The sequence below is a fragment of the Bos grunniens genome, chromosome 23 (assembly GCF_055505025.1).
Source record: "Bos grunniens cultivar Pamir isolate PY7600 chromosome 23, Bosgru_T2T1.0, whole genome shotgun sequence".
NCBI lineage: Eukaryota > Metazoa > Chordata > Mammalia > Artiodactyla > Bovidae > Bos > Bos grunniens.
The window spans coordinates 21,680,924-21,703,420 of record NC_141187.1 but is presented as its reverse complement, the minus strand read 5'-3'; the positions used below and the strand labels follow the sequence as shown (position 1 = coordinate 21,703,420).

Sequence of the window (22,497 nt, the reverse complement as noted above, 5' to 3'; positions counted from 1 at the left end):
ATTCTTTTCCTGTAGATGTTATTACCGAATACTGAGTTCCCTGTGCTACATGGTAGGTCCTTGTTGATCATCTGCTTCATCTATGGTAGTGTATGTATGTGAAGAGGGGAGTCATGTCAAATCGTGTGGTCTTGAGCTTCACACCATAGACCCATATAGATTTGGGCTACTTGGGAAGCTCTCTCCTCACAGTCCCTGCTCCCTCCCCCTTCTTGGTCTGTCTTTCTGTCTAACCCTTATTTCTCAACTGAGTCTTCTAAGTTAACATGATTACCTCATGGCTATAGAGCAAAAACAACTCTACTATTCAAGTTTCTCCAAAGGAACTTCAAATATCTATCTGGTGGATCCATTGCCTTTACTGGCCAAGTTTTCCCAGAGGCCTTTAAGTCAGTATTTGCCTCGCTGCAATAAGTTGGGAGGACTGTTGTCCTTTTGTACGTGTGAACGCTTAAGAAAAGTACAGAGAGGTGCTCAGTCAAGTAGATGATTTTCCAGCTGTCCTGTTCCGTGGCTATCAATAAAAATAAGAACTATTACAGCCACATTTTCAAGTTAACAGAGGGAAAACACACTTACCAGTGGTGAGTGTGTTTTTAAAATAACATTGTTTTTCTAATTATAAAAATCAATGTTCCTGTAGAGGGGCTCTGTATCAATATAGAGGGGTGGGATGGGGCGGGAGATGGGAGGGAAGTTCAAAGGGGACGGAATATATGTATACCTATGGCTGATTCATGTTGAGGTTTGACAGAAAAAAACAAAATTCTGTACAGCAATTATCCTTCAATAAAAGAATTAATTTAAAAAAGTTAGTGTCCCTGTAGAGCATTTGGAAAGCTTAAAGAAGAAAAAGGAATAAACTAAGTTACTCAGGATCTCTTTTGTGGATATTTTGATAAGTTTATGTTCAGATCTTTTCCAGGAGGATATAGCCTGTTTCTGTAGACATCTGGCTTTCTTGTTTAGAGCATTTCTTCTTTTTTAGTACCTGAATCTTTTTATAAGTGCTCTTTATTTGCTATAAACTCAATACTGAACCATGAACTTTCTGAACTGATAAAGAATTAATTATTACACACATCCTGAAGCCCCGATTTCTTTTTTTGTTGTTTATTATTTTTGGTTGCACTGGGTCTCCCTTGCTGTATGGGGGCTTTCTAGTTGTGGTGAGCGTGGGATACTCTTCGTTGCAGTACTCTGGCTTCTCATTGTAGTAGCTCCACTTGTTGCACAAGCTCTAGGTGCCTGGTCTTCAGTAGTTGAGGCTCGCAGGCTCTAGATCACAGGCTCAGTATTTGTCGAGCATAGGCTTTAGTTGCTCCACAGCATGTGGCATCTTCCCAGACCAGTGGACTCCTATCCACTGTACCACCACTCAAGTCCAAGCCTCAATTTCTTGTTAGAGAAAGCACAGGTAATACAATGTTTGAGTTTCAGTGTTGCAAACCAATTTTGATAGATATTGTCAACAGAAAAATAAAGGGAGGAAAGAAGTTTCTAGGGGCAGTTTTTGCTTTTTCTGATAGGCAAAAAAATGCAGGTAACTCTAGAGAAATCTGGAATGCAACCAACTACTGTGTATCTTGTACCTAGTAACAGATATCTCTACTTGGTAGCAAAACTGATTTTCTAGAAAGAAATCTAGACAATCGACTGCTTGTCAAACAGTCGATTGTGAGCGCTATTGTGGAGATGCTAAAACCATTCCTAGTGGCATTTTCCCATTCACTCGACTCACTGCTAATGTTTGGACAGCACCGCTTCAGCATTCTGTCTTTCCAAATTGTGTTGGGAATCATGTGCTTAATTTCCACTGATAAGATCCTTTGGTAAAAATGGGGGGAAAATTAAATAATGAACTGAGTTCAGGAAACAGGTGGGTGGACTTCTTAGTCTGTTGGCATGTGACTTGTGGGTGGGAATTTCTTTTTAAAGCAAGAATAGTGCACTATATATTGGCTGACTGCATTATCCGTGTACTGGAGTGTAGACAAGTGTTCTTTGTCTAATTGAGTTCATGAATGGCCGTGTGCATTTTCAAGGAGGAGGGGCGCATGCCAAGGCCTAATGAATTCAGATCTTCAAAGCATACCTATAAGGGCTTCCCTGGTGGTCCAGTGGCTAAGACTTGCTCTTCCAGTGTATGGGGTACAGATTAGATCCCTGGTCAGAGAACTAAGATACCACATGCCTCAGGCCAAAAAACCAAAACATGAGACAGAAACAATATTGTAACAAATTCACTAAAGGCGTTAAAAATGGTCCACGTTAAAAAAAAAAAAACAAAAACGTATCTGTAAAGCTTGGCTGTGGATCAGAAGGGGACTGGTGGGAATGCATGTTATCCAAATCTTAAGCTTGCACTGGCAGCAGAAGCAGGATGTTGGTGGTTTGTACAGGGGACAGATGCTTTGGGGACATTAGACGCGCCATCATCAGAGGTCTTCAGAATCTGCACTCAGTTGCAAGAATTTATCTGGGCTCAGAGGTTGTAAAAGAAGCAGTTGTGCTTTTCTTTGTACATTTTACCACTGGTCAGCGTCAGGCTTTGAGATGAGGGTCAGTGTCCTCCTGATTGAGGAACTTGAAAGTGTTTCGCTTGACATGCATGGAGTCAAGTCATGAGGTTTATAATGAGGGTGATTAATAGTTCTGGGAAGAGCACACATCATCCCTTGAACCCTGCCCTGTGTCATCTGGCCACCTGGCTCCCGGATATCCCTCCCAGCCAGAAGAGCAAATAAAAAGATAAGTCAACCGACTGGGAGATGCCACCAGTGCCTGCCACATTTCTAACCTATGGTGTCAAATGACAAGGGCAAGTAGAGATAACCAGCTGGGCTGAGTTGAACATTGGCTTTCTCCCAGGATCTGTGTGCCCTCTTGGGCCTCAGTTATTTCACCTGCAAAATGGGGTGATACTGCTTGTCACTTCTGCCCATCTTCCATGTGCATCCTGGTACAAGCCACAGTTATACCTCACTTGGCCACCATGGCATCATCCTACCTGGTCTCCACACGGTTGAGTCCCAGAGCTAGTTTGAAATGGAAATCAGGAGATGTAGGGTCTAGTCTGAGTTTTGCCACTTCCTGGCTGAGTGCCCTGAAGACAGTCACTTATCTTCTCTGGGCCTCTTTCCTTACCTGTAAAGAGAACGGTATATTCGTTTGCAAGGGCTGCCGTGATAAAGTATCACAGACAGGGACGCTTAAGCATCCGAAGTGTATTTTCTCAAAATTCTGAAGATTAGAAGTTTGAGATTAAAATGTTGGTAGGGTTGATTCTCTATGGTGTGCAGAAGATGACCATCTTCTCCGTGTCTTCGTGTGGCTTCCCCTCTGTGTGTCCGTGTCCTCATCTCTTCTTACAAGGACATTGTTCACATTGGATGAGGGCCCAGTTGTACCTTCATTACCTCTTTAAGGTCTTGTCTCCCAAAATAGTCATGTTCTGAGGTATCAGGAGTTATGAATTCAACATATGAGTTTTAGGGGCACACAAATTCATCTCGAAACAGACAAGAATATGCTGTATATTATCTAACCTATTTCCAGTGGTACAAAATTATATTGTAGGTTGGGGATCTTCCTTTTCACTTTCTTGTCCAGTTACACTCCTGTGAGGTAACAGCTTGATATACACATAATTCCTCATTTTTAATCTTCATACATAATCCTCAGGTGTATTTTGAAGGGTTTATGAGTCTGTGTGTATGTGTATGTATTGCTAGATAGCAATAATGTAAGTTATGGACTGTCAAAATGGGAGAATTTCTCTATAAAATGTTAAGTGGAACAAAAAGTGTCTGGAAAGGGCTTTTAATTTCATTTTTCTCTATAATTTTTTAATTAAAAATTTTATGTTTATGTTTTCAGTTGAAGTAGAGTTGATTGACCATATTCTGTTAGTTTCTGGTGTGCAGCAAAGTGATTCAGTTATATATATATATATATATTCCTTTTCAGATTCTTGTCCATTATAATTTCTATAATTTTGGACTATGTAGTTCACAATGGTTTGTTTCTTCCCACAGCTGGACACTGACAAGCTGGCTCTCCCCATGAGCCCCAGCCCGCTCGGCCCCAGCCCGATCCCCAGCCCCAACACGAAACTTGAGAATTCCACGCTCCTGACAGTGGAACCGTCCCCTTTGGACAAGAACAAGGGCTTCTTCGTGGATGAGTCTGAGCCCCTCCTTCGCTGTGACTCCACTTCCAGCGGGTCCTCCGCGCTGAGCAGGAATGGCTCCTTTATAACCAAAGGTACAGATGGCTGGCAATCCGCATTCGTTCTTAAGTCTCCTCCAGAACAGCCCCTGGGATCTCTCCCTCTATCAGTTCCTCGTTCCAGTAGGAGTAGGATCAGCTGAATGACCTACTCTGGCCTCTGAGGTGAGGCTAGCCTGTGAGAAACTACATCATTACCCACCCGGGACCTGCCTGGAAAATCTTTACAGCCCCTCCTGTCTGGCTGGGAGCCTGTGTCCAGGAGTATCAGTCACCCTTAGTCCTCATGATGTTATCAAGTGTTTCGGGGAAAGTCCGATAACGTGTAGTCTGGCAGGGTTTTCTTTTTTCCTTTTTGCAAATTATTTACCAGGCTTGTAGAACACAGGGATTTAAAGTATAACTTATCTTGAGAGTCTGGAGTATAGGTTTTATTGACTCAAATTAAAATTCGCTCTATTAAGCTTGGTTGCAAATAATGTTTTAAAGATTCTGGACTGACGCTTTTGGTAAATAATCTGCTACTTGCAGTTCTGAATAGCAGGGTAGGGAATTAACAGGTATACTATATTGATGACTGACTTTTGTTAGAAATTTCCTAGTTTGGGTAACACCAGTTATATTTTACTGAAAGGGCTATATTTTATGTTATAGTTTACATATTTATAAAATATATTCTATTTTACATGTTTATATTTTATATAGTCATATATTTATTCTTATAAAGATTTATATTTTAGTTTGTAATTTGGTACATATCATCTTTTAGAGAATACATTTTATAATGGTAATAATAGTTTAGTTTCTTACCCCATTTTAAGATATGACCCAACAAAGCATTATTTTATTTATGTGCCTTGGCTCTTAGAAGTTTACTTTTAAAATATAACAAAGTGAAAGTCGCTCAGTCGTGTCGAACTCTGTGCGACCGCATGTACTTCTCCAGGCCTGAATGCTGGAGTGGGTAGCCTTTCCCTTTTCCAAGGGATCTTCCCAACCCAGGGATCGAACCCAGAACCCAGGTCTTCCATATTGCAGGTGGTTTCTTTACCAGCTGAGCCACAAAGGGAAGCCCAGGAATACCGGAGTGCGTAGCCGACCCAGGAATTGAACCGGGGTCTCCTGCAGGCAGGTTCTTTTACCAACTGAGCTATCAGGGAAGCCCAAAATATAACAGTGTAATTAGAAAGTCAGATGAGCTGATTATTAACTTGGAATGTTTGTGGGGGAAAGACTGGGCTGATCTTTGCTTCCTAACACACACTACAGATGGGAAAAGTAGTGACATTTCTTTCTTTTAAGTTTTTTTAAGTATTTCAGCATCCTCCTGAGTTTTGGAAGAACTTAGAAGTCACTTGAGTCCAGGCAAAATGTCATGTTCCATTAACAACCCAATCAAGCATATCCTTAGGCCAGTCTTGCTTGTTATCTTACGCATAATATTGGCAAAACCCACCGTGTTGTTTACAATGTGCCAGAGCTTCACTCCCTCACCTTGTCAGGGGTGGGGACAGCCTGGGGAGGGGATCACTGTCACCTTAACCCTCCTGTTCCCTAACGCGGTCCCTTTACAGCTGTCCTCTCCCCTCTCTTCCCTGCAGAAAAGAAGGACACAGTGCTGCGGCAGGTGCGCCTGGACCCCTGCGACTTGCAGCCTATTTTTGATGACATGCTCCACATCCTGAACCCTGAGGAGCTGCGGGTGATTGAAGAAACTCCGCAGGCCGAGGACAAGCTGGATCGGCTCTTTGAGATCATTGGAGTCAAGAGCCAGGAAGCCAGCCAGACCCTCCTGGACTCTGTTTATAGTCACCTTCCCGACCTGTTGTAGAACATGAGGAATACTGCACTCTGGAAATTACTCAATTTAGTGGCAGGGTGGTGTTTTTTTTTTTCTTTTTTAATTTTTATTTTTTTGGTGTGTGTGTGCGCGCGTGTGTGTTTAACGGAGTATATGGCCAGTGTTTTGAGTTCTTTCTTTTTAAAAACCCATCTGGGAAATTAGCATATAAGCCTTTTCGACTGTTTCAGAATATCCACCACTGAAGTTTTTTTTTTAGGTTCCCTATTTTCTCTGTTTTGCCTTTGTATGTATTCTCAAAATTGTTCTGTGCACTTTAAATTCACTTAATGAACCACAAAGGCAGTGTGGCTTTTCTCACACACTGGATTGTGAGGCTCTTAACTTCTCAAAAGTGTCATGGCATCTTATGAATGCTATAAGCCGTCTTTGTGTCTCAAAATCCACTTCTGCTTTTATTATTACTATTTTATTATTCGTCATTTATGGATTTTCTTAAGGGTTCGAGAAATGTAAGACCCCATTGAGTTACTGTAATGCAATTAGATTTTGAGTTATCTTTTTAATATGCCTTTTTGGATAGTTCATATTCATGGCTGAAACTTGACCACACTGTTGCTGATTGTATGGTTTTCACCTGGACACCGTGTTGAATGCTTGATTACTTGTGCTCCCCTTACGCTAATCTGCTCTGGGCTGGAGACATGAAGTCCTCACAAGCCATCACGACTTTACTATTCGAGTGGCTTGACAACCAGGCCACCAAAGAACTTGAACTTCATCATTTAGGGATTGAGCTGTTCTGGAACCTATTGCTGCACTTTGGAAAGTCACAATTGAAGTGCTGGTGACAACCGGCACCTTTTCCAAAGAGAATTTGCCCAGCTTTGCTTGACAAGATGTCTTGTTTTTTATACACACATAGTCAATAGGTCCAGTCTGCCCTCAAGGCCTTGGTCTTGGTGGGTTTCCTTCATTCAATCACTTTAATTAAAAATGGCTGCAGCTGTAAGAACTCTTACTGATATATTTGCAACTCTGCTCCCATTTATAGACGTGCTGTCTGATGCTCAGTTGATGGATTCTAGCAGAGGTGGTGTGGACTCCCTTTGTGTGGGTGGGGTTTGTGGGTATAATGGTGAGGGACTGATATCAGAAAAATGCCTTCAAGTGTACTAATTTATTAATAAATATTAGGTGTTTGTTACTTGAGTAGTTGAAGTATATTTAATCCTTGTCTTATCTGTGTGTTCAAGGCAGAACTCTTTAATCAGTCTCTTAGAAAAGTATATTCTAAAAACTTCAGCTTTTCTAGGGACTTCTCTGGTGGTTCAGTGGTTACAAATCCGCCTTGCAATGCAGGGGACCTGGGTTTGATCCCTGGTCGGGGAACTAAGCCCCCATGCTGCAACTGCTGAGCCCACGTGTTCTGGAGCCCGTGGGCCACAACTAGAGAGCCCACTCGCCACAACCGGAGAGTCTGCGTACCTCGACGAAAAACCCATGTGAGGTAGCTAAGACCCAACACGACCCAAGAAGGAAAGAAAAAAGCATTTCAAAAATTAAAAAAATAAAAACTTCAGCCTTTCTAATTTGTGAATCATGCATATTAGCAAAGATTTGTGTTTGAAAAGGCACCTGGAAATTTCATAGACAAAGACTTCCAAGCGTTGAAGGTGACCAAGCGTTTCCTAGTTTTGTGGAGATGAATCTGAGGCTTGTGCTTTTGAAATTGTCTCTACTTTAAGAAGTGAGGATTTGGAGGTGGAGAGGTTTTAATTGCTGACTAGGCCTTGGACTCTATGCTTCTTACTCATTTCCATCTAGGAAACTAACACTCGTGGGTGGATCTATACAAGTTCACAGACTTCTATATGAAGCCCCATTGCCCCTGAATAACTATGGGGAACTTTCTGGGAAGTATGGCATCTTATGTGGGTGGGACATATTACTTTCCATTTCATCTATTATGTTATAGTTTACATTTCCCTGCATATCCCCCTTAGCTTGGGAACCCTGGCTCTACGGAATTCTCACAGTCAGAACCCTCAGCAACTTTGAGTTCCTCTTTAAGTAAGAAATTGGAAGTGTATACCCAGTCTGAACACTTTGACACCCATGTCAGTGACATGAAAGGGGTTTTCTGCTTTTGTCTACTTCCATGTGGCTGGTTTCTAGAGAGCCATCCTGCGATTTGGTTTCACGGCTCTTGGGCCAGGTTTCCCTTCCTCTTTTGTCAACAGAGCACAGAAACTCTTCACAAAAGGAAAAGCTAAACCAGAATGGGTCCTGGATGGTAGTAGAGACAGATTTTTGTTTGTTTCTCATAAAATTTCAGGAGCACTGTTTACTTTATGTGGGGGTGGAAGACATGAATGAATGAGTCAGCATTGTGGTTATTAAATTTGTAAATTCTTCATAGCTTGGGGATGCTTTTGTTTATTATTTACACAGCTTTATACTTTATTGTGGAGAAGGAAATGGCAACCCACTCCAGTACTCTTGCCTGGGAAATCCCATGGATGGAGGAGCCTGGTAGGCTGCAGTGACTTCTCACATTTATCCTATAAGATAGGAGCTATTATGCCTTTTTATAGATGAAAAGTAGGCTTTATTTTAAAGGCTAAGGAACTTGCTTAAGGACCAACAGAAGAGCTGTAGAGATCAGACTTGAACTTGAATCTGGAGACTGTTTTTTCAGTACTAGAACCTGAACCAGTACACGTTTGTCAGAGATCACGGTGATGAAAGGTATCTGGGTTATAGGGGAAAATGCTATACTTAAGTTGAATGAATAAGGTGGCTCAGATAGTAAAGAATATGCAGTGCAGGATACACAAGTTCGATCCCTGCGTTGGGAAGTTCCCCTGGAGAAAGGAATGGCTACCTGCTCCAGTATTCTTGCCTGGAGAATTCCATGAACAGAGGAGCCTGGCGGGCTACATTCCATTGGGTTGCAAAGAGTCAGACACGACTGAGTGAGTAACAATTTCACTTTTTCACTGTAGGGAAAAATGTTATACTTAACCTGAATAAATAATTATGAAAGTATAGCGATAGGCTGACAGCTCTTGGTGACGCAAGGGGAAAGGAACATAGGAATTGTGGTTAAACAGAAGTTTAACATTTTTTAAAAATTAATTTTTATTTGAGTATAGTTACTTTACAATGTTCCCTGGTAAAGCGTTTGCCTGCAATGCGGGAGATCCGGGTTCAATTCCTGGGTAGGGAAGATCCCCTGGAGAAGGAAATGGCAATCCACTCCAGCACTCTTGCCTGGAAAATCCCATGGACGGAGGAGCCTGATAGGCTACAGTCCATGCGGTCGCAAAGAGTCGGACACGACTGAGCCACTTCACTTTACAATGTTGTTAGTTTCTACTGTACAGCAAAGTGAATAAGCTATATGTATACATATACCCCATCTTTTGGGGATTTCAGAAGGTTAATATTGAATTAATACGACACATATAGCTATTCTTAAAAAAAAAGCTAAGGCTAGTTGCACTATTAAAAAACAGCTTGTTCTGGTCAGAGTTAATGATGATATGATTCGTATACTACGTTGCTCACCTTGGAGGTTTTCTCTCTGGTTGGAGCTGCCTTACTTTGAGGGGTCTGGGAAACTGTAAGGTCTCCAGTGTAGGGATGAGGGGAATAGACAGGAGAGTAAGAAACAGGAAGGGGAGCAATTGTTGGGAAATCTACACTTGATGAAGATCCATGGAGGCAAGAGAAACACTATCTTGAGTAATCTGAAAGGCTAAGGAAGGGACAGTTTATTTTTCTTTAGAGAGTCATGCTGTTTCCTGTGGGCCAATTTAGGCTAAATGCAGGGGAGCTTTGAAACAATTAGAGAGGGCTGGTTTTTCAAAGGAGAGAATGGTTCCCACTCTCGGGAGACGTTGGCTGTGCCTCAGTGCTCCTCTTGTGTAAGCAAGCATTATCTTGGAATGAGCAGGTTGTTAACAAGGCAGATTTCCAGACAGTATGATTCAGGAGATTTGTGGTGACATGGAAAATGAGCTTCCCCCATAATTTTTCTGAACACCCTCATTGGGCCACATTGACAAAAGTGGTTTAGATTCTTGACTCTGTGGACCAGAGACCAGCCAACTACACCATCTGGGAGCTTTTAGAAATGCGTAGTTTGAGACCACTTTGCTGTGCTCCTTAAACTTTAATAAGCAATGAAACACTTGGAGATCTAGTTAAAGTGCAGATTCTGTTTCAGCTGTTGGGGGTGGGGTAGGTACCTGGACTCGGATGCTGCCGGCCACCAGATCACATTGAGCAGTCTGAGATTAAGCTTTGGTTTCAAGGAGGCTTACAAAGAATAGCACTTATATGAGAGAAGTTTATACCAACTCCACAGGAGAGATGATCCAAAGAGATTTCCAGAGTCAGGCAATCCTGGTCAGAACCTACAGCAACTGGAATCAGCCAGGGGAGCTTTGAGAAATGTAATGCCCAGGCTAAACTCCAGACCATTTATGTCAGAATCTCAGGGATGGGACCCAGACATCCTGTCCCTGGATGGGGTGTTTTTGAAAGCTCCCCAGGAGATCCTGATGTTTTCAGCTTGGACAACTGCTGATATAAGAGTGAATCAAGAGTGTGCTTCTAAAGCCCTACCCCAGATCTGATGGGTAAATCTTACAGGGAGGTAACCTGGGAATCTTGCTGTCACCAGTTGCACTCAACTCTGCAGACTTGCTTTAGGCCCCAGAGCACGCATGCTCAATCATGTCTGACTCTTTGTGACCCCATGGACTGTAGACAGACTCCTCTGTCCATGGAATTTTCCAGGCAAGAATACTGGAGTGGGTTGCCGTTTCCTCGTCTAGGGGGTCTTCCTGACTCAGGGATTGAACCCACATTTCCTGCATTGACAGGCAGATTCTTTACCCACTGAGCCACCTGGGAAACCCTTTAGGACCCATAACCCTGCTTTAACGTGTTACATAACTGTTAGGAATGTATACACTATCAAGTCCAGTTGGGGCAACAATTTATGGCTTAATTGCTCTGATGAACCCACCTGCAACTAATCAATTCTTGTGGCTTTAAGCATAATATATAAGGTATGATTAATCAAGAATATTTAGGAAGGGATGTTATGAATGCATAATTAAACAAAAACACTTGGGAAGTGATGTTATTCTGATTTATGTTTCCATATATATTTGATTGAAGGTTTACCAATTTTCAAAGAAATGAAGTAAGATATCATGAGACATAAAAGCTGCACTGATTGAATCATAGAATCTCAGACTTCTGCAACCCCTGGACCACTGGGGTGTCAGTCTCATTGTCCAGTCCTGTAGATGCAGCAGCTAACCTACCTTGGCCCTCAACTTGAGAAAAGTAAATCCAATCTTTTTTTTAGCAAAATTGTAAAGTCCTTACCTTTGTACGGAACCTTGGATATCATCCAGGGAGCCTGTGGTTTTCAGGTGGGAGGTTAGGGCACTGATATGAATCACGACATTGTGGCATCCTGGAAAGAACACTGGATTTGGGATCAGAAGTCCTTAACCTACAGCTGCTGTTGGTTAAGACCAGAAAGGTCTGGGACTTCCCCGGTAGTCCAGTGGCTAAGACTCCACACTCCCAATACAGGGGACCTGGGTTCAATCCCTGATCTGGGAACTAGATCCCACATGCCACAACTAAAGATCCCGCATGCCATAATGAAGGCCCCACCACTAAAATATTTCTGTGTGTTTCAGTGAAGATCAAAGATCCTGCTTGCCGCAGCTAAGACCTGGCAAAGGAAAAAAAAAAAAAAAAGATCAGGAAGGTCTGAGCACATCTGTGCTCTCTATCAGAGTAAGGTAGTATCCCAGGGCTAAGGAGGCTCTGAGAGTTCCAAGGAAGCAAGAGACATAAGACAGACATTGTTACCATGGTCAGGTCAAGCTCTGGGTCAGAGACCAGGATTCAGACATACTAGAAAGAAAATTGAGATGAGAGAAAAGCAACTAGAAAGTGACAATGTGGAGCTGATAACTGAGGAAAGGCTCTAGCAGAGCCAGAGATTTCACTTTCACTTTCTCCTTGGCCCGAAACCAAGTCCAGGGTCGTAGGCTTGGCAGTGGGTGGGACAGACTAGGGAATTATGGACTATGGATTATGAGCCTAGCTTGAGTCAAGACAATCTGAAAGTTCATGTAGGAGCCCAGCTGGGAGAAATAGTTGGAGGCAGGTCCCAGAGGGTTTGTGTCCCAAGGATCTAGAAAAGAACTTGGTGGGTCAAGGACAATTTTCAAGGCTGACCGGTTTAAAATTAAGTGGTGGCCACCAGCAGGAGCACGGTGGGAGGTGAGTCAATGCCCAGAGGGCAGGATGTTAGTACCTAGAAGGCCAGCAACATGGATGGCGCATGCAGCCCTTCAAAGATTGGAAATAGGAGTAGAAGCCCCCCTCATGATGATTTGAGAGTGGGGAGATTGAAAAAATAGGGATTTTAAGCTCAATACATGCTTTGTGTGTGTGCTCAGTCACTCAGTCATGTCCAACTCTTTGCAACCTTTGGACTGTAGCCTGCCAGGTTCTTCTGTCCATGAAATTTTTCAGGCAAGAATACTGGAGTGGGTTGCCATTTCCTCCTTCAGGGGATCTTCCTGACCTAAGGATCAAACCTGCATCTCCTGTGTCTCCTGCATTGCAGATGGACTCTTTACTTGCTGAGTCATCAGGGAAGCCCTAAGTACTCCCCAAATAGACCTACTTCTTCCAGGATCAGATTTAGCCCTCAAGTTGGGGGCACAATTGCCATTATGGATGAAGGTGAGAGGTGAGTGAACAGACACTCACAGAACCAAGCAAGACAATACAATCAGCATAAAAATCACCAGAAATGAGGAAGATGGATGAGTGAGCCCCTGATTCAAAGGGGGAGCAAATGAGTGCAGATGAAGTCACAGCTGGATGCAGGGAAAGTGGAACTGTTCTGGAACGAGATTCTTGGTGGTCCCTGAACCCACAGCTCATAAAATATGAAACTAGAACTCAGTATGAACACTTCCACCTAACTGGTCATTGAGTCATCTTTCTGAAATTTAGTTTAATTCTAACCCCAACCCACTTCTGACTCTCCTTGCCAGCCCCCCAAGGGGAGGGTGTCCATCAAAACACCGCCTGTCCCACGGTATACGGTCTCTCTTTGACCATACTAGGATTCTTAGGTAGAAATTAGCCTTTTCCTTTTTAAGGAACATCAAAAGTGATAATTTTAAAAAAACAACATATGTAGTTAAATTTCATAGCTCCAGATCTCTATGGTCCAAGGACTAGAGTATTATGTAAATGGGAGGAACATTAGAGGTCATTTAATCACATTTCTCACTCCAAAACACTCTACTGCATACTTCATGGCATTCAGATTCATGACCCGTGAAACTTAAAAACATCCATCTAGCCCTTGAGCTCTAAAAGCAGTCAAGTGCAACAACTCAAGTGCAAAGTGTGAAATTTTTAACTGCTGAGCAAATTGGGGCAGTAATGATAGAATAGATGATTCCATGGCGAGTGATTATCTACATACTCCAGTCCAGTGGTCAACTGGTCAACTCTAGATTTCAAGTTCTACAGGTCTAACCGAAAGCCTCAGCTACATGATTAAACAATTCTTAGACTACGAAGTGATTATTTCCAAATATATTTCCACAGGTGCAATGCAGATACAGTCAATCTAATCAAAACAACCACCATAAAAGTGATTTATCTATATTACTGCCTTTCAGCTAATGGTAGGAAACCCACCTGCCAATGCAGGAGGCATAAGAGACGCAGATTTGACCCCTGGGTCGGGAAGATTCCCTGGAGAAGGGCATGGCAACCCACTCCAGTATTCTTGCCTGGAGAATCCCACGGACAGAGGAGCCTGGCAGGCTGCAGTTCATAGGGCTGCAAAGAGTCAGACACAACTGAAGCGACTGAGCACACATCCCAATTAACATCTGTTTTATTGCTCCAAGTGGAAGAAATAGATAAAAATAATAAGATCTTGTCCAGCTTCTGTTTTGAAAATGTTTTCAGGGAAAACAAATGTTTGCAAACAAAATAAATGTGCCTGCTTGGGTCTTATGCCTACTTCGACAAGTTGGTTCTTTATCGAGGAAAAATCTTTGTGGGAGGAGGTCTTTAGTAAACCAGCAAAGAGATATGCTAGTCTTGGGAGCGTATTGTCCCAGGAGATGCTGTGGAAGTTGGAAAGACTTCCAGGTGCTTGCAGAGTGCATCCTAGCTGTGTCTCCATCGTGGCAGGCCTCCTTTCTCCCACCAGCTCTAATCCAACCAGTCCCCACCCCAACCAATCCATACTGTCCTCCAAGGACTGTACTGTGTTTAATTCGACATTTACAATCCTTATTGTTCTCCCCCTCTAGCCACTCAAATTTATTGGTCCAGCTACATGGTACATTTTGTAGTTTCCCAAATAGACCCCAAATTTTCTTCATAGACCTCTGTCAAGGCTGCTTCTTCTGCCTAAAATAATCCTCCTGCATTCTCCACTGCCTTCCATCTGCTTTATTGGCTAATTCATTCTTACTCTTCAAAACTCAGCCACACTCAGCCACAGACCGGGCCATGGCATTTTCACTACTGTGGCCCAGGTTCAATCCCTGGTTGGGGAGCTAAGATCCAGCAAGTCAAGAGGCATGGACAAAAAAAAAAAAAAAAAAAAAAAATTAGTAAATAAATACAGGGTGTACATATAGAGTGGAAAATCAGTTTAAAAGGAGTACAACTAGTCACTTTGTGCTCATCCTGTCTCTTCAGTGCCACGTATGCTTTGCTTTAATGTTTGTAAATGGTATATGTCCCTTCTCCCTTTCCTTAAAAAAAATTCTCATCAGAAATGATAGTGTTTCTGGATTTGCCTCAAAATAATGTGGGCTTGGGAAGAGAGAGGGTGGATTATCCATGAAATAACCCTGGTCATGAGTGGACTATTGTTGAATCTGGGTAATGAATACCCTGGGGTTTATGAAACTTTTTTGCTTTTGTTTATTCATAATAAAAAATACAAAATAAATCCTCATTGAGAATATGAGGTCTGTTCTGATAAAGTAGCTTACCAAGCTGAATGATGCACTAACCGCATATGTATATATGTCTTAATGTGTTGGATACTTGACAAGGAAGGCATCACATATATACTGTGATCAGCGCAACTGTCCCTGTGTTTCCGGCTTCCTCCTCAGTCTGAATCCTGGTTGTCCTGAACCCTGGCTCAGTTCATGGATGATTTATTCTGGAAGAGATGGTCTCACAACTGAGAAGTCCTCCTACCTTCCTGTTCTTGAATACTGGCTTTAGGGACAACGTTCTCACTCCCTTTCTCCCATTTTAGAGGTTAACTTTTTCTCTCTCTTGTATACCTGAAGCCTGGATTACCTTAGGCTAAATCTGATCCCCTGACTCCTCAGATATACTATTTTTGGCTCCAGGGTCTTTCAAGTTGCCCATCATGAGATGCGGTGATATGACGGCAAAGGAAAAAGAAGAAAGGGAGGCAGATGTAACAGTGGCCGTCTTGAGAAATGACTGATGCCTCTCCTCTTTCTGGAGGTAGCTCATCAAAGAGGCAGTGACGGCTCCTGACAGTAACACCCGACAGGACAGATCCATGCTTGCAATGCTGAGCACTTTGTATCAGTTTTCTTACTTAATTCTTAGAACCGCCCAGTGGGGTAGGCACTATTATCTCCTTTTCACAGATGAGGAACTGAGACTGATAGAAATTGAGGACTTGCCGCAGGGTACACTGCTAGGGCGGCAGGCCAGGGATTGGCACCAGGCCTTCTGTGTACCAGTGTACAAATAGGGGCACCACTTTCTTTCTTTATTTTTGGCTGCGTTGGGTTTTCATTGCTGCATGGGCTTTCTCTAGTTGTGAGCAGAGGCCACTCCCGGTTGTGGTGTGAGGGCTTCTCATTGCAGGGACTTCTCTTGTGGAGCGCGGGCTCTCGGGCATGTGGATTTCTGTAGTTGTGGCGCACAGGCTTATGTGCCCTCCAGCATGTGGGATCGTCCTGGACCAGGGATCGAAACAGTGTTGGCAGGAGGCATCTCAACCACTGGACCACCAGGAAGTCTAGGGGCACCCCTTTCTAATGGGCACAAAGGTGTCATACAGGCTGTTGGATGCCCCAAGTGAACCTGCCCAAAAGACTTGGGAGTCAGACCACTGACTCTTCATCTCGCTTCCCAGGAGTCAACGTGGGCTTTTCCCAGAGCACAGTCTGCATTCCCAGGTATGTGCTGGATTGTTGCAATGACATTTTGAGAAGAGAGAGTTCCATGTGAATTGGTGAAGTAGCAGGATTCATGGGAGAAGTCAGTGCAAGCCATCCTGGGATGGATAAGCCGATTATTTTTAGGCAGGAAGAAAAGAAGACAGGATGTCCTGGGTAAAAGAAGATGGGGAGAGGCAGTCAGGAATGAGCAAGCAGAGTAGGTGTGCAGGGAGGGGTGGGATCTGAGGATGCCAAGGAGGCAGGGGGTGGACTGGGGGGTACCTGCCAGGGGACAGAGCAGTTGAGACTTGAAACAGGAGGCAGTCAGGAGCCAGGAGAGTGATCTGATCCAGGGAGGGGTGAGATGAAAGCATTTTTCAGGAGGATTAGGCTGGCTGAGGCACAGGATGTCTTGGTCTTAGGCAAGTTCAGGCCAAAGGTTGATGAGAAGTCCCGAAGGAGGGGTCCTAGTCCGACGTTGGGCCCCCAGGTGCAGTGACAGCAGCCTCCTTAGGAAGGATGATTTCCCCGGGGACCCCGACTGGGTGTGCCTGGGACTCATCCTACCGCCAGCTTTGCCTCCACCCCGTCCCCTCACCCGCCACTTCCAGGTCCCAGGAACCAAAGGATCCATCAGGCTGGAGTGTTCAGAGGCCATTCCCAGAACTTGCCTGATCCGGCTCTCCGCCCCTGCTGAGACGAGACAAGGCATTGTTCAACTTGGCCTCTGCTATCATGTGCCCAGGGTTGACCTCAGCTTCCTTGTGGCTCATCTCACACCCCTTCTCTCTGTGCAGCCCTTACTTCCTCCTGTTCTTTCACTGCCCTCCTCAAAACCGTCTCTAACTTTTTCTGGCTCCTTCACATGGAGCCACAGAGGAGAAATTCCACTGCCAGCTTCTAGGGGCAAGTTTTGGAAAGACACTGTGTGCTGCCAAGCCTGGGAGGGTGACTTAACGAGAGAGTGAGCCACATGCCTCCTTCTCTCAGTCATTGGTGGTGTCTTAGAGATGACAAAGGCCCCTGGTGGGCATCTCTACCCCACCCCATGCAGGTCAGGAACAGAGTCTGAGCTGACTTTCTCACTCAGTCAGAGTCTGGTTTTGGCTCAGTGTCATTGTGCCTGCCTGCTAAGTCACTCAGTCGCGTCCAGGTCTTTGCGACCCCATGGTCTGTAACATGCCAGGCCCCTCTACCCATGGGATTCTCTAGGCAAGAATACTGGAGCGGGTTGCCATTTCATTCTCCAGGGGCTCTTCCTGACCCAGGGATCGAACCCGTGTCTCATGTCTCCTGCATTGACGGATGCGTTCTTTACCACTAGTGCCACCTGGGAAGCATCATCTCCAGCTCCTAATTCTCCATCGGGCAATGGTTGCAGAGTGGGCAAGTCTTGCTAAATCCTTTCCAACTCCATCCTTCTGGATCCCCTGAGGACCGTCCCATTCTCAGCCCTGGCCGAGGCAGAGTCCTGGCTCCAACCAGGGCTGCGGCTGCCCGGGGAGGGCACATGAATGCCACCTCTGTGTAGGAATCACCTCTGCAAACAAGAGTCACACACATGCTCACACACATAGACACACACACATCTCTGCTTCTTGTGATTCTGACTCATTTCTCTCCAAGAGGATGCATTTGAACCACACTTCTCCCAAGAAGCTTCCATGAATGTACCATCTGTGCCCTTATCACTGGAATCCTCCTGCATCATGAAATGGCCCTAGGGTGAGACAAAGCTAAGGGGAATTTTATATGTTTAATGGGCTCATGTGGTCCCTAAGTTAGAGAGTCTACCAGACCCTTGGATCTACCCCTTTTCTTTGGATAGCCAGATCTTCTTCTTTGCTATTCTTGACCCACAACAGGAGATGGGTATCCCAGGTCCTCAAGACTCTGGCATGACCCATGATGCTGTCCCAGACCAGGGCAGGCCATGGTTTTAGCTTGAAGGAAGGTATCAGTCTGGCTAAGAGAGACAGGTGATGGGCCCTGCAGAGAGGTTTATGTGATAACTACCCAGAGAGGGGCCAGGCTGTCAGTGGTACAAGGGTCCTCCTTTGTAGGAGCTGATAGGCTCAGGGGAGCTTTGTAGAGGCAATTCTGGTTTCACAGATGCAAAGACTGGAGGCTTTGGTATGTGGCATGGACTCAGGGAGATTTCTCAGGAGAACATGGGCCAAGACTCATGTGAGAAAGATGGGGTCTCAGATGAGCCTGGGCTTGCCTGTCTGAAGCAGAGTTCATGGGCAGTGGGAGATGATGTTGGAGAGAGAAGGAGGCATCAGTCAAGGATGCTGGGGATGAGCTCAACAGCTGGCACCCGGAATGGCGGGTCCAGGCTGTGTGTGTAGCTGCTGAGGAAGTGAGCTGCTTGTCGTGACTTAGTTATGAGTGAGTTAGCACTGCCCAGGAATCCTAAGACAGCCACCAGGAAATGACCACTGACAAGAGCTCAGTTTGTTTTCCCAGCCAATACCTTTCCTGAGAGCTGAGGTTCTGTTGTTCATTCTACTCCCTACAACTGCTTCAAGCGATGCCTCATAGACTCTGAGGATGGTTTTCTTGTGGGCAGAAAAAATTGCTAGCCAGGCTGCGTGTTTGTGTGTGTGAGAGAGACAGAAACACACACAGAGAGACAGAGAGAGAGAGAAAGAAGGAGACTGATACAGGATGGATGGAGAGATGACATCATGAAGAGGCAAGAGAGAAAAAGACAGTCTACTGGCAACCCACTCCAGTACTCTTGCCTGGAAAATCCCATGGATGGAGGAGCCTGACGGGCTGCAGGCAGTCCATGAGGTCGTGAAGAGTCGGACATGACTGAGTGACTTCACTTTCACTTTTCGCTTTCATGCACTGGAGAAGGAAATGGCAACCCACTCCAGTGTTCTTACCTGGAGAATCCCAGGGACGGGGGAGCCTGGTGGGCTGCCGTCTATGGGGTTGCACAGAGTCGGACACGACTGAAGTGACTTAGCAGCAGCAGCAGCAGCAACTGTCTTACTGTTGGCACTCAGTAAAAGTTCGTACTTAATAAATGCTGTTGTATTAAACTGGAGGGCAAGGCAGAATTAAAGAGCTGGATTGGAGCCACCACGCATTGCCTTATTTGTTTGATGGACTCTTCGACCAAATATAAATCAGCACCATCTAGTCACCTTGATGCAACAGAAGTGCTGCACCATGAGGGAGAGTGGATGTCAATTCCTTGGGGATGTTTTTGCTCTTTCTTAGGCTCTGTAGTTCTTTCTAGCATTGGATTTATTAACTTTGCTCCATGCTGAGGCTATTAATAGTACCTGTAACTCCAGGTCAGTCACCTTATAAATGCACAGCCCCTTGAGACTGCAATTGGTTCCGCATTAAACTGTCACTATTCCTGAAGTGACATGAAGGTCTCCTGAGTTTGGGCCAGCACTGCCATGGTCAATGATAAACGGCAGGTGACCCCTGCCATCTTTCCCAAGAAGCTGAGGTCTCACTTCTGCTAAACAAGCAATCAGTTAATCAAATCAGTACTAATTGGATGTCTATTACACCGTCAGTATTTGGAGACAGCCTCTCTCTTCCTTTGATACTCCAGGAATTTTAACTCTGACTTGAACTTTTCCCTACCTTTACTCCAGAATCACATGGCTTCTCTTAACTATTTTTGTTTCTGTCTCTGGCAACTGAAAAAATAGCCTTGACCTAAGCACTCTGGGGGCAAGTAGAGAAATGGGGTAACTAAGAATCAGTACAAGGAATTCTTCCACTTATTGAGTCTTCCAGGAATTTTGGACAACGTGGATATTTTCCTTCTCATTTTTTTTTTTTTTCCCAGTCACTCTACAGGACTTGTGGGATCTTAAGCAGTAGTAGGACTTAAGTAGTTCCCAGACTAAGGATCTAAGCCAGGTTCCTGGTGATGAAAGCACCAAGTCCTAACCATTGGACTACCAGGGAATTCTCCTCATTTTAAAGGCATGAATCATTTCACACCGAGAAAAGAACAGAGAGTAATACTGCAGTCTCCTGGATTCTCACTACCTCATTGTGTCAGACACTAGCATTTAGCCATCACAACTTCTGAATTTCATTTTCTAAATAAATGGAGCTTTGGAAATCCAAAAACAAGGGGATATATGTATGGCTGATTCATTTTGCTGTAAAGCAGAAACTAATATTGCATTAAAGCAACTATACTCCAAGAAAAAGAAGAAAAGAAAGGCATAGAGCTTTGGACTTTGATCCCAAGTCTATTAAGTGACCTAGAGATGAGTTGGCCGTTTCTGTGCTTTGTCTTTAAAATGAGGTGAAAGGTGTAGCTTTGAGAGGGACAAAAGTTCCAAATTTTATTTTAGAAGAATTATGAAACAGGCCTAATAGAAATTTTAAAATATTTTAAAACTATTAGTTTATCAATTGTATGAATTTAACAGAGTTTAAGTAGCTCTTAATTTCCCCAACTACTAAGTTTTTTTGGGAAAGTTTTTGGAAGTCTTTCTGTCTACAACATAATAAATCCATTTATCACTCTATGGTCCTTATCCTCTTCAAATTAGCCAAATCCAAATACTCACGAAGTAAGTAGAATCTAAGAATATGACTTATTCTTTTGGTTTCAGTGGTTAGAAATTCAAAAGTTCAATGTCATTTTTCTATTTTGGCTTGGTTTAACATTTCCTATGTTGTTCTTTGGAAAGAGAGATATAGGTGAATATTAACTTCATTGCTGCTACGTCGCTTCAGTCGTGTCCAACTCTGTGCAACCCCATAGACAGCAGCCCACCAGGCTCCCCTATCCCTGGGATTCTCCAGGCAAGAACACTGGAGTGGGTTGCCATTTCCTTCTCCAATGCATGAAAGTGAAAAGTGAAAGTGAAGTCACTCAGTCGTGTCCGACTCTTCTCGACCCCATGGACTGCAGCTTGCCAGGCTCCTCCATCCATGGGATTTTCCAGTCAGGAGTACTGGAGTGGGGTGCCATTGCCTTCTCTGATTAACTTCATTAATGAGCTGCTATTTGAGTCTTCTGAGCTTAAGAGTTGAATGGGCTGTTTTCCTTGAATTAAAAAGTTAGCTTGTATTGATTCATACAGAGAACCAATTTGATAAAACTTTATAGAATTTAGAATATGTAAAGCATGTGAATAATAGTGGAAAGATTTTGAGAGATTAAGGATAAGTCTAGCAAATCCTAGGGTTATAGGTACCATTAAAAATCATTGTCTCCAAGGACAAAGATCATGCCAAGCATAGCATGTGCTTATATCAATGCAAGATAGAAAGCAGCCAGTAGAGTTCAGTTTGGATGATGACACTGCCCAACACACTGAGAAACTATGAGAGGCTTAAAGATGACTGATGCCTAGCTAGTTCATCATCAAAACATATAGTCAAGTTGTATAGGCAAGCAGGTATGACTAAACAGATTATGAGGTAATAAAGAGCCAGTGCTGTAACAGACATACAAGGGGAATTCCATGTGATGAGGTGGGGACAGTTGGCTAATTCAGCAAAGATTTATGAAGCAAGTACTGAGCAATCTGTCCTAACTGCCAAGAGTGCAGAGCAGCTCAAGATAAGTTAGTGTTTGATCTTAAAAAAAAATGGCTAAGCTTTCAATAGGAAGAGAATTGGGGATGGCAGTCTAGGTAGAATAGGGAAAGAATCAGGAGAGGAAAAAACTGGTATAAATGAGGATACAACATAAAGATGTACTGGGTTTTGAATTTCCTCAGATTTGTCTGTAATTGCAATGCCTCACCTTTAACTTATTTCTCTCTGGTAGCTCAGATGGTAAAGAATCTTCCTGCAATGCAGGACACGTGGGTTTGATCCCTGGGTCAGGAAGATCCCCTGCAGAAGAGAATGGCAACCCACTCCAGTGCTCTTGCCTGGAGAATTCCATGGACATACGGGTTTGCAAAGAGTCGGACACAACAGTGAACGGCTGTCATTTTCACTTTCTCCGCTGCCATCCAGCTTCTGTCGACATCACTTGCTCTGAGGGCTTCTGGCCAGGTCATCAATGATTTCTCCATTCCAAATCCAACGGACGCTTTTAGTCCCAAGCAGAATAAATCCAAGGAGGAACACACCGAGACACATAATAATCAAACTGAAAAAAATTAAAGGTAAAATACTAAAAGCAACAAGAGAAAAACAACAAACAACATATAAGAGAACTCCCATAAGGTTATCAGCTGATTTCTCAACAGAAACTCTACAAGCCAG

At 43.8% G+C, this 22,497-nt stretch overlaps 1 protein-coding gene across 2 annotated transcripts in view; it reads left to right on the top strand.

The window, feature by feature from the left end:
- TNFRSF21 (TNF receptor superfamily member 21) overlaps positions 1-7,238 on the top strand; it is a 63,811-nt gene extending 56,573 nt beyond the window's left edge. For both annotated transcript variants that reach the window (XM_086372036.1, XM_086372035.1), the window contains exons 5-6: positions 4,038-4,266; positions 5,832-7,238. In XM_086372036.1, coding sequence (XP_086228162.1) covers positions 4,038-4,266; positions 5,832-6,061 — 459 coding nt within the window. In that variant the 3' untranslated portion in view covers positions 6,062-7,238. The remainder of the gene's footprint in view (positions 1-4,037; positions 4,267-5,831) is intronic.
- Positions 7,239-22,497: the final 15,259 nt, after the last annotated feature.